This window comes from Macrobrachium nipponense, chromosome 8 (genome assembly GCF_015104395.2).
Source record: "Macrobrachium nipponense isolate FS-2020 chromosome 8, ASM1510439v2, whole genome shotgun sequence".
Taxonomy (NCBI): Eukaryota; Metazoa; Arthropoda; class Malacostraca; order Decapoda; family Palaemonidae; genus Macrobrachium; species Macrobrachium nipponense.
The window spans coordinates 45,469,859-45,484,858 of NC_087203.1; the positions used below are offsets into that span (position 1 = coordinate 45,469,859).

At 40.0% G+C, this 15,000-nt stretch overlaps 1 protein-coding gene and 1 long non-coding RNA gene across 2 annotated transcripts in view; both read right to left on the reverse strand.

Moving 5' to 3' along the window:
• LOC135222737 (uncharacterized) overlaps positions 1–7,421 on the reverse strand; it is a 9,418-nt gene extending 1,997 nt beyond the window's left edge. Inside the window, exons 1-2 of the long non-coding RNA XR_010316324.1 lie at positions 7,259–7,421; positions 4,617–5,077 (exon numbers count right to left, since the gene is read on the reverse strand). This is a non-coding gene — a long non-coding RNA (uncharacterized LOC135222737). The remainder of the gene's footprint in view (positions 1–4,616; positions 5,078–7,258) is intronic.
• Positions 7,422–8,126: 705 nt separating this feature from the next.
• Positions 8,127–15,000, reverse strand: part of LOC135222738 (uncharacterized) — an 8,340-nt gene continuing 1,466 nt past the window's right edge. Inside the window, exons 2-3 of the mRNA XM_064260977.1 lie at positions 13,810–14,250; positions 8,127–9,756 (exon numbers count right to left, since the gene is read on the reverse strand). Coding sequence (XP_064117047.1) covers positions 8,723–9,756; positions 13,810–14,250 — 1,475 coding nt within the window. The 3' untranslated portion in view covers positions 8,127–8,722. The remainder of the gene's footprint in view (positions 9,757–13,809; positions 14,251–15,000) is intronic.

Genomic DNA, 15,000 nt, shown 5'->3' on the forward strand with positions numbered 1-15,000 from the left:
TCTCTCTCTCTCTCTCTCTCTCTCTCTCTCTCTCTCTCTCTCTCTCTCTCTCTCTCTCTCTCAACTTTTTGCTCACTTTTGTAGATTAATTTGAAATTTAATTTACACACCAAACTTCGATTTGAGTTAAAATATTCATCCCTGTAAGCTATACCATAATACTGATCTGTTTTGAAAAGTAGACGGAGTACTGAAACCAGCATTAGTAATTAATGTTTTTTTTTATTAAGACAAGATGCAGGGAAGACGCCTTCTTGAAAAATCCTCTTCTTTTCTTTTACAGTGCTTTTCATGAGGAGAGCTGAAATGGGCTGTTATGTAACATATTCAAATTAGGCTAGTAAGGTATCATCCCCTTCTGTAACCGTGGTTTCTTGATTGTTGAAGGTCCCAGTACAGATTTTTATCATTTATTCCCTGGGTGTACATTTTGTTCGTTTTGTGTGAGGACATAATCCCAGGAAAAGCAGACGCCTGTTTAGCCACTTGCTCAGTGTCGGAGAAGGATGTAAAACAAAATGATTTATATGGTGGATACTTAGTACTTTTCAGGCTGGTGTGAAGCAAGAGCTGAGAACACATAGTGGCCTTATAGTTGGTGATGTTTACCATTTGGCCATCAATCAGTTAATCATTCTGGTCTTCGCGTAGATGACGTTTTGGGTGTAACCGTATCCTTTAGCAGTAATATCAAATCTTGGTGCTCATTTTAGGCGTGCTTTACGTTATATGATTAGACTGTAAGAGTAAGTCGATACCTTATCTCTTCCATGCTGGTTGAAAGTAGCCTTGCTTACACACTGGTGATGTTTGGCAATTGTCACCTAGTTGTCGCAACGCCAGTTTTAATGACCAAAAAATCAATCGATCATGACCCTTGATATTATATAACAGTCTTGTCCGGTCCATGTGGTAAAGATACTTTGCGTCTGATAGTAAGTTTGTCTCAGGTGTCATAGCAACTTGGGTATTTCGTGTTAATTCATTCTGGCCTCAGTACTGGTGTCATCCTTATTGCTTCTCCTCCTCCTCTCATTCCTCAGCCACCGTATGTTTCCTACTGCCATCACCCCAACCAGCACTAACACTGCTACAATGATAATTGGACTACTTCTACCGTCATCTGTTCGGGGTTCCACGGGCACCGTGACTGACATTTTAGAAGCCTCGGGTAATGCAGGACGGGCTGCAAATACAGAACAGTTTAAATTTGTTTAATTTTAATTTAATTTTTTTTTTTTTTATTGAGATTGGGCTTCTCTCCTCTGCTCCTTTCGACGTGTCATTTCGTAGTGTTTCTGTCAAATGTTGTGTGGTGGTATTATTATTATTATTATTATTATTATTATTATTATTATTATTATTATTATTATTATTATTATTATTATTATTATCATATGAAGAGTATTGTCGTTTAGATGTCCGGATAAAACGTTATTTAGCTGGGAGCATTCGACAGCCATGTCATCTGGAGTAACTTTCAAACCAGGCATTGGTAGAACATTTCAAGCACGCGTAAATTTTTTTTTTCTTTATACCAAACTAAGTTTATAAATTATCATTATTGTAAATTATAGATTTTTTTTTTTTTAATTTTGTGTTGACGCAATGTTATGACAACCTTGTAAATTAGTTTAGCTTGTATGTAGGATCGCCCAGCTGATTCTGATGAGAGAGAGAGAGAGAGAGAGAGAGAGAGAGTTAGTTGCAACAGTGAAGTCCGTTCGATTATCTATGTAGGTTAGCCCGTGACGTCTATTCCGGTAATCTTTTGGGTACACCATGACTGATGGAGGATAATACTCGTCAAACACACAATTCGCATCCTTATTTTAGCTTTTAATCAAGTTTATTTATGCTTAAAGTATATAGCTTGTTTATTTCAGTATTTTATCTGTCGTGTGTTTGTGCAAATTCTACCCGAATTGTACGCGAATGCGGAAAATTAATTTGCCATTGCTTTGGCAACACTGCTGTCACCCTAATCAGCTGTTTATCTGTTGACGTGATCAGAAGCCACCTGAGAAAGAAGTCCCACAGAATGTTACGTTTTATATGAACTTATCGTCCTTATCGCTTTTTTTAAGGAATTTACTGTTAGTCAAATGTTATGGAAGCACTGACTGCTTGTCAGTCAAGTAGTGATTTCAGCAGACTAACAAGACACAAGCATTTTTCTTAATGAAGGTGTGTCCTTATTGATGAGGTAGCTGTTCGCTTTTAATGCAAGTTAGTGTCCTTAGTGAAATAATGTTTGTTGACGAAGTTTTATTCGTCAGTTTATTTTTCATGAATGATTATCGAATGCTACATTTGCTTATAATTAATCCCCTTCCGAGCGAAATCGGTTGGGCTGCCTGTAGAAAGGGTGGTATCAACTATCTCAGAAACGATAGGAAAAATACCGAAAATCATTAGAATAATTTCTCTCTCTCTCTCTCTCTCTCTCTCTCTCTCTCTCTCTCTCTCTCTCTCTCTCTTTCTTGAACACCGGGACCTTTCCCTGAGAAAAGCTAGACGACTTATCTCAAAAACTAACCATAAGGGGTTGGGCTGGTGCAGTACTATAGTAGATTCACATCAACCATGCATCTGATGTCTTGGCCAGTCCCTTATGACGCTTCTGATTGGCTGTTCATAAGCCAGTCACAGGGCTGGAAACTCTCTCGAGAGAGAGAGTTCACGTAGGCAGGATGTATGTTCCACTCCTCCTGAGGGATGTATCCCTCTGGAGAGGTGGAACACATCCTGCCTATGTGAACTCTCTCTAGAGAGACTTGAGAATTTCCAGCCCTGTGAATGGTTCATCAACAGCCAATCAGGAGCGTCGTAAGGGACCGGCCTAGACATCAGATGCATGGTTGATGTGAATCTACTATAGCAGAGAGCTCAGGAAGCTTCTTCCCGCCATCGTTTCTCCCTCCTTGCAATGGCTCTGGAACTCTCCTTTCATATCGACTGCTTTATTCAAGAGATCCTCCTAACAACTTCCTAATGATCTTGCTATTCCCAATCATGGGTTTCGCGGATCCCTGGGGTTCCTCATTCCATCGTCAGGGGTTCCGCAAAAAGTCTTGAAATTATTATATGATTTATATTAAGTAATTTATATATATATATATATATATATATATATATATCTATATATATATATATATATATATATATATATATTAGTGCCTGTAGATTAAGGTTCCCTAGGATATGAAAAATTGTTGTAAGGGTTCCTTGAGGGTATAAAGATTGGGAATCACTGTAAATTCAGACCAGGTCCTAATCGCTCTCTCCTCGAGGAGATTTGAGTCGTTTGTCGTTTCGTGGACTTTTAATTTGTAATATCCTACAGAAAAAAAGTAATATCCTACGGAAAAAAATATCCTACAGAAAAAAGTAATATCCTACAGAAAAAATGTAATATCCTACAGAAAAAAGTAATATCCTACAAAAAAAATATCCTACCGAAAAAAGTAAAAAAAGATCTAAACAGAAAAAAGTAAATCCTACAGGAAAAAAAAGTAATTATCTACAGAAAAAAGTAAAATCCTACAGAAAAAAGTAATATTCTACAGAAAAAAAGTAATATTCCTACAGAAAAAAAGGTAAGCCTACAGAAAAAAGTAACTTCCTACAAAAAAAAGAAAAATAATATTCCTAAGAAAAAAGTAAAAAATACGGACAGAAAATAAAATCATACAGAAAAATGTAATATCCTACAGAAAAAAGTAATATCCTACAGAAAAAATATCCTACAGAAAAAAAGTAAAAAAGTAATAATCCCACAGAAAAAAAGTAATATATCACAGAAAAAATATCTACAGAAAAAGTAAAATCATACAGAAAAAAGTCTGTGAGGCTTATGTTATTATCACTACTGTTTGTCTGTGTATACACATCAGCGTGTCTGTGTCTGTCGCGCTTACGTTGTCATCGAAACTCCTCCCCCACGATGTGTCAAGATTTAGCCAACAACCTGCCGGTACGGGCTCTTGCTCCCAAAGCAGCCCGTAGAATCCCTCCCACAGGGGTTTTCTTCTGTCTAACTTGGTGCAAATTCTGACTAGATTTTATGGCTACTTGACAGACTCGGGGAGTAAGGCTACAAACTACTTTGTTGGTGGTGGTGGTCTTGTTTTTCTCCTCCCCCATAACCCTTTACACCCTCTGATGGAGGGGAAGTTGGTGCCTAAACTTTATAGTATTTCTTTCGGAAACATGATGTCCTAGTGGTCTTTTATTGATAATGTGGTTTTTGGGACTGTAAGGAATATGATATTGTGATGTACTTTGTATAGTTATTGGTATAGTTTTTTAAGAATATATTTTTTTCTTCTTTTTTTTGCACAAAAATAAATGTTGAAAAGTCGCCTTGGACGAATTGATAATAGATTTTTGGATCCATTTTTGGGCTCGTTGAGATATTTGGCCCCGAAAAAGGCAGACCACGCTACGTAGACTCGACTTGTCAAGTTTATAAAATTCAGTGAAAAGAATTGAAGTGAAATGCTACGAAATTAAGAGTTTTAAGATGAGATTTGAAGGGCTGTAACCCATCACATTTGTGGCTGAACTGTGATTATTTGAATTACTCTTGAAAGACACGCGGGGCCTATACCTACCTTTCCCGCAGTTGAACGCCACCTGGAGGTCCTGTCCCTCGGGCACTCTCACGTACAACTTCTTGAAGGGCCTTGCGTTCACCTTCTTGAACCGACGCTGGAATCCTTGAGGGAGACTCGCAGATTCTCTCCTGCAGACACGTTGACGTACACCCAGTCTCGCAGTTGCACGAGGTTGTTGAGTGCCCCTCGAGACTTGTAGGTCACGGTCCTCTGCCTGTTGCTGTGGACAGTCGTCGGCCAGCTGCTGAGGGTGAAGGTCACGTCGCTTGCGCTGCCCTCCCTCAAGAGCTGCAGAGTCCCAACGTTCGCTCCCGTCTGGGACTCGAACTCCAGGTCGATTTCCTCCCAGGGGTCATCTGTCGGGGTCCTCAGGGCCAAGGTCACCTGAGATTTGATCTCGACGGAGGGCGTCCAGGATTCTCCAGAAGACGTGCCGTTGAGTGTGTAGATATGACAGCCTGTGAAAGGGAGGCCAATTCTTTGAGTTTGCTTATGGAATGGAATATATAATGTAGGCCACAGGCTAACCACTGGGACCTATGAGGTCATTCATCGCTGAAATGGAAAATGAGAGTAGAAAGGTCTGAAAGGTGTAACAGAAGGAAAACCTCGAAACAATTGTTAGAAGAAGGTGGTAAGTAAGAAGGAAGAAAGAGAACATGAACGGAGGTACTGTAAAAGGTATGAAAGTTTAGTTTGCTTATGGATGTATAAGCTTGAAGATATTTTTGCAGAGGAAAATTTGCAATTCGGGTGAACAAGGACAATGTTGCATTAAATAATAATAATAATAATTATTATTATATTATTATTATATTATTAGTATTATTATTATTATTATTATTATTATTATTATTATTATTCAGAGGATGAACCCTGTTCATATGGAAGAAGCCCACCACAGGGACCACTAACTTGAAATTCAAGCTTCCAGAGAATATTATGGTATTCATTAGGAAGAAGGAAGAGGAGGTAAAGGGAAATACAGAAAGAAGAGGTCCCACTTATTAAAAAAAATAGATAAATAAATGAACGAATAGATAACAAAAAATGTAATAAATGCAAGGGTATTAATACACTGCATCTTCCTTTGCACTTCTGAAGTTTCAGTTGCACAGGATTAAATTGATTAGAGAAACTCTCTCTCTCTCTCTCTCTCTCTCTCTCTCTCTCTCTCTCTCAATATATAACATTAGAGTCTACACTTGAAGGAAAGTTGTCAAAATCATCATAGAATTTAGACACCTGTATTGAGTTTGAAATTATATATGTAACAGACCTTCCCCACCCCATCCACCCCCCCCCCCCCCCGGGTGGGTGGGGATATTGCCGTCAGTGGGCCTGGTGTCTTAGTTTTATGTACCCCACCGCCGCCTGGTATAGTATGCCTGTGTGTGTGTGACTTGCATGTCAGTCCATTCAGTCATGTCAATGGCCGTCAAAGCGCGTGTCGAAACGTATAAGGTAATAAGTTGAATGCCTTAGAAACAGCCATTATTTTCAGTACTACTGTCCTCAGAGAGGCTCTTCTTCCTCCTCCTTCTTCTTCTGCTTCTTCTTCTTCTTCTTCTTATTATTTATTATTATTTTATTATTATTATTATTATTATTATTATTGTTGTTACTGTTGTTGTTGTTTAAGATTAGGGTGAAACAGTACTGGTGGTCGGTGTGGCGAGAGTAAACGAAAGATAAAAACCTCCGATAAGATAAGTTATCGTATTACTCATACCAATTTCTAGTTTTCTGTAAAAGAAAACTATTGAGCCGGCTTTTTCCTGTCCATCCGTCTCCGTCCGCACTTTATTATTCTGTCCGCCCTCAGATCTAAAAATCTACAGAAGCTAGAGGGCTGCAAATTGGTATGTTGATCATCCTCTCTCCAATCATCAAACATACCAAATTGCAACCCTCCAACCTCAGTAGTATTGATTTTATGTAAGGTTAAAGTTAGCCATGGCTCGTGCATCTGGCAGCGCTTTCCTGGGGCCAAAGACGCACCCTCACTCTACCGCATCTGGTGAGCAACTGAGTTTGTTCACGCAGTCCTAGTTGTTTTTTTTTTGTTTGTTTTTTTCTTGCCTATCAGATATTCAGGAAACATGTTCAACCATTCAGCAGTGATCATTTGTAGCCTAACCATTCAGTATACCTGAAGGGACGTACAGCCGTCAGTGCACCGCACCTGGTGCCCCGTAGGCATTACTTAAAGGTCTGTGCAGCGTCCCTTCGGCCCGTAGCTGCAACCCATTTCGTTCCTTTTACTGTACCTCCGTTCATTTTCTCTTTCGTCTCACCTTTCACTCTCTCCTAACAATTGTTTCCCCGATAGGGTGGTAGTGCCGTCAGTGGCCCTCATGCGGTGCACTGTAGGCATTACTTAAGGTTCTTTGCCAGCGTGCCTTCGGCCCCTAGCTGTAACCGTCTTTCGTTCCTTTTACTGTACCTCCTTTGATATTCTCTTTCTTCATCTTACTTTCCACCCTCTCCTAACACTTGATTCATAGTGCAACTGCTTTGTGGTTTTCCTCCTGTTACGCCTCTCAAAGCTTTAGCTGTCAATTTCCATTTCCGCGCTGAATGACCTCTTAGGTCCCAGCCCTCATAACAAAAACAGCTGTAATCACTAGACAACTCACCCGTCGGTTCTTTAGCTCCTACAACTTCCGAAAGCAGTATAGTGACCGCCATCACCATCACCATCACCATACACGTCTTCGTCATCGTGAAGACGAATTGATCCAGTGGTGCTGCACAGTTTGTACAATCGACTACTAACGGTACATCGCTATGTACCCGAACCGCGCCGAGTATTACCTGGGTGGGGTTTCGGGGTGGGGGTTTTGGGGGGAGATAAGGCGAGGCGATTTTATCGGTCCCCGATAAAGATGCTGGACATTTTTTACTCTCAAAGGATTTTTACATTTGCTGTTTTCTTATCTCTGGGGGAAGGGTGAGGGGGTGCCTGGACCCCATTCATTTTGCTTCAGACCCTTGTTTGGGGGGGGAGGGGGTTAGTGCCGTCAGTGCGCCTCATTCGGCGCACTGTGGGCATCACTCAAGGTTGTTTGCAGCCTCCCTTTCTGAGGCCCATAGCTCCAAACCCCTGTCTTTCCTTTTATCGTGCCTCCGTTCATATTCTCTTTCTTATACCTTTCTCTTAACTTCTCCCATCAGTTGTTGAAGAACTTGAGTTGACTAGAAATGGAGGAATATGATCCATTGTATTTTGAAGTTTTCATTTACCTATAGGTTCACTACATCTTAGATTTGTATGAGAATTTCTATTTTATTTTATTTTGTTTCTAATATAATTATAATTTCATAAAAGACATAATAAATGGATGCACCACAAGTGATGAACAATTCCCCGGTAGTATATTCCTTCAGCCTCATGTTTGAAGACTAAGAATGTAAAATTGTTGAGCTCTCCTAATGTTGGTTTCTGGAAAAAGGCAATTGGAATTTCAGCCATTGTACCCTTATCTGTAAAAAGTTGATAGCAGGTGATAGTGATATCTGTAGTTGTTGTTTTTTTTGTTTTTATTAAGTAAAGTTGATTACAACAAAAATAATCATTGTGTACAACAAAGTAATGGCAGTAATGCCCCATAGTTTTATAAATTATCTTTTGGAAAGTAGTTGTCATCATGTATACCTGTATTTTTCTTGCGAGAGAGTTGAGACAATGTACACCACTCTGGTGCTCCTGTAGTTATGTTGCACAGGCAATTCCTTGAGAGAGTCCTGGAAGAACGTTGCCAATTGCATATCGTTGCCACAAAATTGGACTCGTGTTACCCTGACCTGGTTCAAGCCCCCGGGAATACATAGCACAAGGTTTGCTTCTTCCTTTGACTTGTTGTTGGTGATATCTTCGGTGATATGGATATCAGTATCTTCCTTTAGTTCTTGGCATTTAGTGACAAGTTTACAATAACGTTTCTATAATTACTGAAGTTATTCTGTTCTCCACTATATCTTGAGTTTTTTTCGTCTAGTAATGAAATCGTATCTTATTTTATAAATTAACTTATATTCCAAACTTTGGTCTCTTGGCTTCTCATTTGAATTCTTGAGAATTGCTGTCCTCCTGCTGAATGTTATAAGTCCTCGTCATCCATTTCTGGAGATTCCTCTTCAGTATCTGGAGTGTTAGTGGTGTTCTGTATTTCTTGTAACCGAGTTGGGACTGTACCTTCGTTTTCACCCATATTTCTAATAAGTGTACGTGTCATTGGCTCCTCATAGACTGCCGTCTCTCCATAGGCATTGCCAATGTTCTCTGGATGGTCGTTTCGTAGGCTACCCTGAATCGTTTGCTTATTTGTGGAGGTGCTCTCATGTTGAGGATCTTGGCTGTTCCCCAGATGACCTTCAGTATTTCGGCCTAAATCATTTCCAGCTTTATGATTATCTGCTGTACCTTCATCATTAATACTTAATAGAGTTAAAGCATCTATTACTTCATCAAATGAATCATCAATAGTATGGTCTTGTGCAGTACTCACTGGCGTTTCCTCGGGAATTGGGTCCACTAAGTTATTTTGGTAGCTCCCTTCCAGTTTTGACGTTGGGGTTTGTTCTGGTAAGATCTGGCTCTCGAGATCTTGCAGTTGGGAATCACTGACTATTTGGGCATTGTTGTTCGCAGTTTGTGGCTCTTGATTCTCGTTCAAACCCCCAGAAATACATTCAGGGTTTGGGTCTTCTTTAGACTTACCATTGGTCTCTTCTTCGGTGATTTGGGTATCAATATCTTCTTTTACTTCATGACACCTAGTATTTAAATCAGAATTCCCATCAAGAGGTTCCTGTACAATTGACGCTGTGTCCGGACCTTGTGTTGTCTTAGAATTTTGAGAATTTTGAGACACAAGAGCTTGGGCTTCACCATCTATACCATCTTCTTGCCTATCTTTAGCACTATTTTTGGAGTGCAAACGGGCCTTCTTCCTCCAGAAGTAGCATCCTGTTCCTGTAGCGGCTGCCACTAACAGGAGAAATATAACGACTATTGCAACTCCTGTCTGTGACCCTGCTTCTGATTCTGTTGACGAAGGTAGTAGCGATGCTGAAAGGTCATCAGATGTCACTGTTTCTGGTGGAGGTGGGTCATTGTGGATGCTCGATTTTCCTGTGAAGAAAGAGTGGGTTAAGCCTGACTCAGAACTGGCATATGCAGAGAGATTAATTTGTGTTGTCTAATGGTTCACATGCAGTTTTTGCATGTTGGTTGTATGGAAGGTGTTTTATGTGTCTGTGTTGAATAACAGAAGTTCATTTTTCATTTGCTTATTTTGAGTGAAAAGCTCCATAATCATATAATGTGGTACTGTGTAAGCCTATATCATTGAGTAATATCAGTGAGAAAAGACATAGCATTGGTTATCAGCTACAATTTTACTTCTCATAAGAATTCTATCCATATTTACAACCTTACCATGCAATTACTTGGGCTTCATTAATCTGTTATGACAGTTTGGGGATTTCTAGTGCTACATCTTGAACCTGGGCTTTAGTTGTCTTATTTAGTTGTTGATATTTCACGTTTGATCTCAGAACTGTGAAACGTTTTACAATTATGGATTTTTTTTTTTGCCTATGTGAAAAGAAATTTTTCATTGCTCTTCTTAAGTGCATACTAAAATTTAAATTTTTTTCTGTTTATGCCATATTTTAAGTTTGGTTTATGGAGGTTTATGTTTTTTAAAGTGTGAAATCTACTACAATAAAGTTAAAGTAGGCTACTTTCTTACCTGAATAAGTCCATGTATAATATGAACTTTCATGCATTTTATATAGTGAATATATGTACAGACACAAATACATGCTGGGATGGGTTTTTACCCAGAAAAATCAGATGCCATCAGGACATGAGCCCTTTGAACATTTATGAGCATGGCATGGAGCTAGCAGTCTCATCTCAGATATAATTGACTGAAACGAGAACGATACTACTATCTGACGCCATCTTCACTAAGGGAGGAAAAAAAGGTGTGTGTGAAAAAACGTTTACATACATTTTCTGCTGTACAATCACTTTGGTGCCATGACGAAATGACTTGAGGGTTGTGTCCTTTCATTCAAGCCTTTTGCAGAGATCCTACTACCTTCCTTGCTTCTCTTACTCTGGTATTCACCTCATCTTTCATTCTAGTATCATCCTGAATAGCTTTATATTAATCAACCACTTCTATTCTTCCAGACTAACTGAATAGTTTCAGTGAACCTCGTGACCATATTAGTGCTACAGTAATCATTTTGAACTTCTTTCATTTTCAAAGCCTTTGAAGCCTTTTCATCAGGTATTTGCATCATCACCAATATGAATCACTCACTCGTCATAGCGCCTCAGTGGCGTGGTCAGTTTGGTCTTAGCCTTCCCCCTCAGTGGCCACGAGTTCGATTCTCGGTCATTCCATTGAAGGGTGAGAGATGTATATTTCTGGTGGTAGAAGTTCACTCCGACGTTGGTTCATGAAGACGTTAAAACCGTTGGTCCTGTTGCTGAATACCACTGGTTCCATGCAACGTAAAAACCCCATACAAACAAACAAACAAAAACTCACTCATCTTGCATGACCTCATTATCATAGAACTTTGCACCCATATACCTTGTCCTTTCTTTACTTCTCGCATCACTGCTTCCAGTGAACAGCTATGGAAACAACACACCCTATTCAGTCCAATTTTTACTCTCTACTAGTCACTCTACCTTCTACACTTTCTAAATCACTTTGATTGTGGTGAAACTTTAGATCAGTCACTTCCAATTACCCTTGACACCATGCTTCCTCACCACCCCCATTTAGCAACTCGCAATTTCTCTTTGCGATCTGCAATCAACTCTGGATCTTTGAACTTCACCCCCTTCTGTACTCCTTTCACAATCTGTTTTCTAATTCTACAAACTTTTGCCTACTCCTCTAATCTGTATGTCCATCTGTCCATCCATAAAGCTATTAAACCGCCTAGGAGACTTAATGCACTGTTTTCTCTGACTGGTTTTTACACCCAGTCAGTCACTCTCCTGTCCAACTCATTTTCAGTACCTTTGATGTAGAGTCTCTGTCCATTATCCTGTCGAGAGAATTATGTGGTCATTGTAATGTACATGAAACTTTTCACTTTACATGAATATATCACAACTGTTTCATATTGATCCTGGCATCCTCTTATAATCCTGTAATAAGTCCTATATTTTCAATCAAAGTTTGTCACCTGTATCACCTTTTCATCTATACAAAGGAACAATCACTCGGCTGTTCTATTCCTATGGAACTTTCCCTCACTCAATCATACTTTGCCTACCATGATTAACCACTCATCAATACCATCAGTATTTTCAATACTGCTCCAGTACTTAATAGGACACTTTGACATCATCTAGCTTACTCTTCCATGTACAGTGGTAGTATCCAGCTAATTCTTCCATGTACTGTAACATCATCCAGCTAACTCTTCCTTGTACAATGACATAACCATCCATCTACTGGGCTGGCTCACAACAAGGATCTCTGCATGCCAAATGCATGTATACAAGAAACAGCATACGTCACACATTTTTATGCACATATTATCATTCATATTAATGAATGATAATATATTATTCATATTAATTAAGAGCCAAGAAATTCCAGTAGATGAGCAGCCATCACTTTTCTACAAGCAGATGATGTGGCTCATAACACTACCGGCTGCAGAGTCCAATCTACAAATGCTTATAAGGAAAACCAAATAAATTAATTTGGTCAGAAAATCAAGTAAGGCATTTCTTTCAGCAAAACAGGCAACAACTTTTGCAACCACATTAATATTTCCTCTACCCCATAGTTCCCTCACTTTGATGACGGACATGAGTAACACAGCGATGGGCGCCGTACTTGAACAGGGCCCAGATGATGGTCATCATTTGTTGGTGTTCTTCTGCAAGACGTTAACGTCAGCAGAACAAAAGTACTCCACCTTGGACAAGGAGCGCCTCGCAGTCTGCAAAGCCATCTGTCACTTCCACCACTCGAAGGAACGCCCTCACAGACAGTTTAGTGACAAATGTAATACACATGACAGCCTACAGCCCAGAAGCTAACGGCATCATCGAAAGGCTACACAAGTCGTTGAAAGCATCACTCACCACCAGATGCCAAAGCGGGAGTTGGAGTAAGGAGTTACCATGGGTCTTACTGGGGCTGAGAACGTCACCACTTGTGGAATTTAACGCATCTCCAGCAGAAGCCCAGCAGACGTCTTTCAAAATCCAACGAGCTCAATATCCCGTCCGACACCTGTAAAGCATGAGAACGAATAATGTTGGCCAAAACTACCTAGCACATAGCCAGGAAAGTGTATGTCCCCAGCAAACTGCAAAATGCAAAATATGCTGTCATATGGGTAGATGCACACAGGATCCCCCTCTCCCCAGCCTATTCGGGACTCTCATCCATAGAAGACACAAGGCCTACCTGATGACAGTGGGCAGCAGGAAAACATGGGTCTCCATAAACTGCTTAAAGTCAGCATCCTCCCAGACACCTACAACTGTAGGCCTCTCTAAGGGGGATGGGGAGTCCTGTAGGGTCCTACGCAGACAGACACATGCCATCCATCTACCTGGCCAGCTAAAATTTTCACAACAAGCATGTCTGCACGCCAAACACACATATACAGCAAACAGCATAAGTCACGCATCATTTGTACATATATATTAACATTCATATTAATGTTATGTTAAGTCTATCATTATTACCAAATGCATTACAATGTCAGCATTTCAGATATATGTACCGTAACTTCATTTGTATCCTGTACATCGATTTATATTATATATCTTTCCATCCTTCAACAAACAAGTTGACTGTACTGTTACCGCCGTTTTGTTTGCCTCGTGTCAGGCACTACATTTCCACTCGCAAGAGCTATTGACCCGTCTATTTATTGTCTGAAATCAGAAGTTTGTAGACACAGCTTACTAACACCTTTGCTACAACGTCCAACTAGCTCTTCCATGTACAATTACAAAATCTACTAAATTTCTGAACCACTTACTCTGAATTTTTTGATGTGGATTTGTCTACGGTTTAAATAGTGTGTTTTTGTTGATCACCCCTTCCCTTGGTAACCAAACCAATTTGTCTTCATTAATGCCCAAAAGTTGTTTTTCTGGGCCTAAGGAAATGTTTTGAATTACCTTGTTTGCACTCAAATCCAACTCTAATGTGCTGATTGGCCGGCACGTAAGCGGAGACGAACTTGAATGGTGCTGTGTTGACCGTGAAGGTCTTTTCAATGGTCCTGCCCACTGTGACATGCAGGCTTGTGTTTGAACGTCGCAGAGTGATGGTTGTCCATTGAACAAACAGATCTTTGGGCTGTGCTGGTATCTGGTGCTTTTCGCTCTGAGGACCCGATTCACTCGGGCCCCAATCACGGAAGGTCATGTCAGTAGCGTTACCCCTTTTCCTCATCTGGAGGTAACCTATAGGATGTTCATCTTCAGACTCGAAACTGAGGCCAAACTCTTTCCAGTCGTAATTTTGGGTCTGTACTGTTGCTTCAATTGTATCGTGGAATGCGTGGGTACTGGACCAGTGTTCGTCATCTGGCTTTCCAAGACTGATGATGTCACATCCTAGAAAGAGAGAAATAAAAGCCTTTGTTAAACAAGGACCCAGTAGAGGTTATGACATATATGTCAGTGTATTCTGATAAACTACATTATTTAGAGTCTTACTAATGCTTGTCAGTATAGGTAGTCACTCATTATGGCAATGTCCTTTGCATTATTATGTACCTACGATGTATAGGATAAAACACTAAGCTTTTAAATTCCTTGGTGATGTGGTTTCAATAAAAAGCACTTCTTATTGAAGCCATGTCAACGAGGAATATAAATCTCCACCCTGGATTATCTCTTTATCCTCTTTCCATGTCTTCTTTTGCTCAATGAACATTCTGCCATGATAAAAAATTGTAACCCCGCCCTCCCTTTGTATAAGTAAGCTTGGCAACCTCTCCTTGATAGTTCCTCGTCGGACGAGTGGTTTTCGCTCTCGGCTACCAATCCGGTGGTCTGAAATTCAGTTCTCAGCTCAGCCAATGCAGAATGTATTTCTGGTAATAGATATTCATTTCTCAATACAGGCAGTCCCCGGGTTACGACGGGTTCGGCTTACGACATTCCGAGGTTAAGGCGCTTTACAATTATATTCATCATTAATTATTTCCGGGGTTACAACGCATGTTCCAGGGTTACGACGCCTACAACACTGATCTGGCAGAAGAAATATGACACCAAAAATGCAAATTAATCAATATTTGAAGCTTATTTTGATGAAAAGTGCAATAAGTATGCAGTTTACATAGTTCTGAATACACCCAA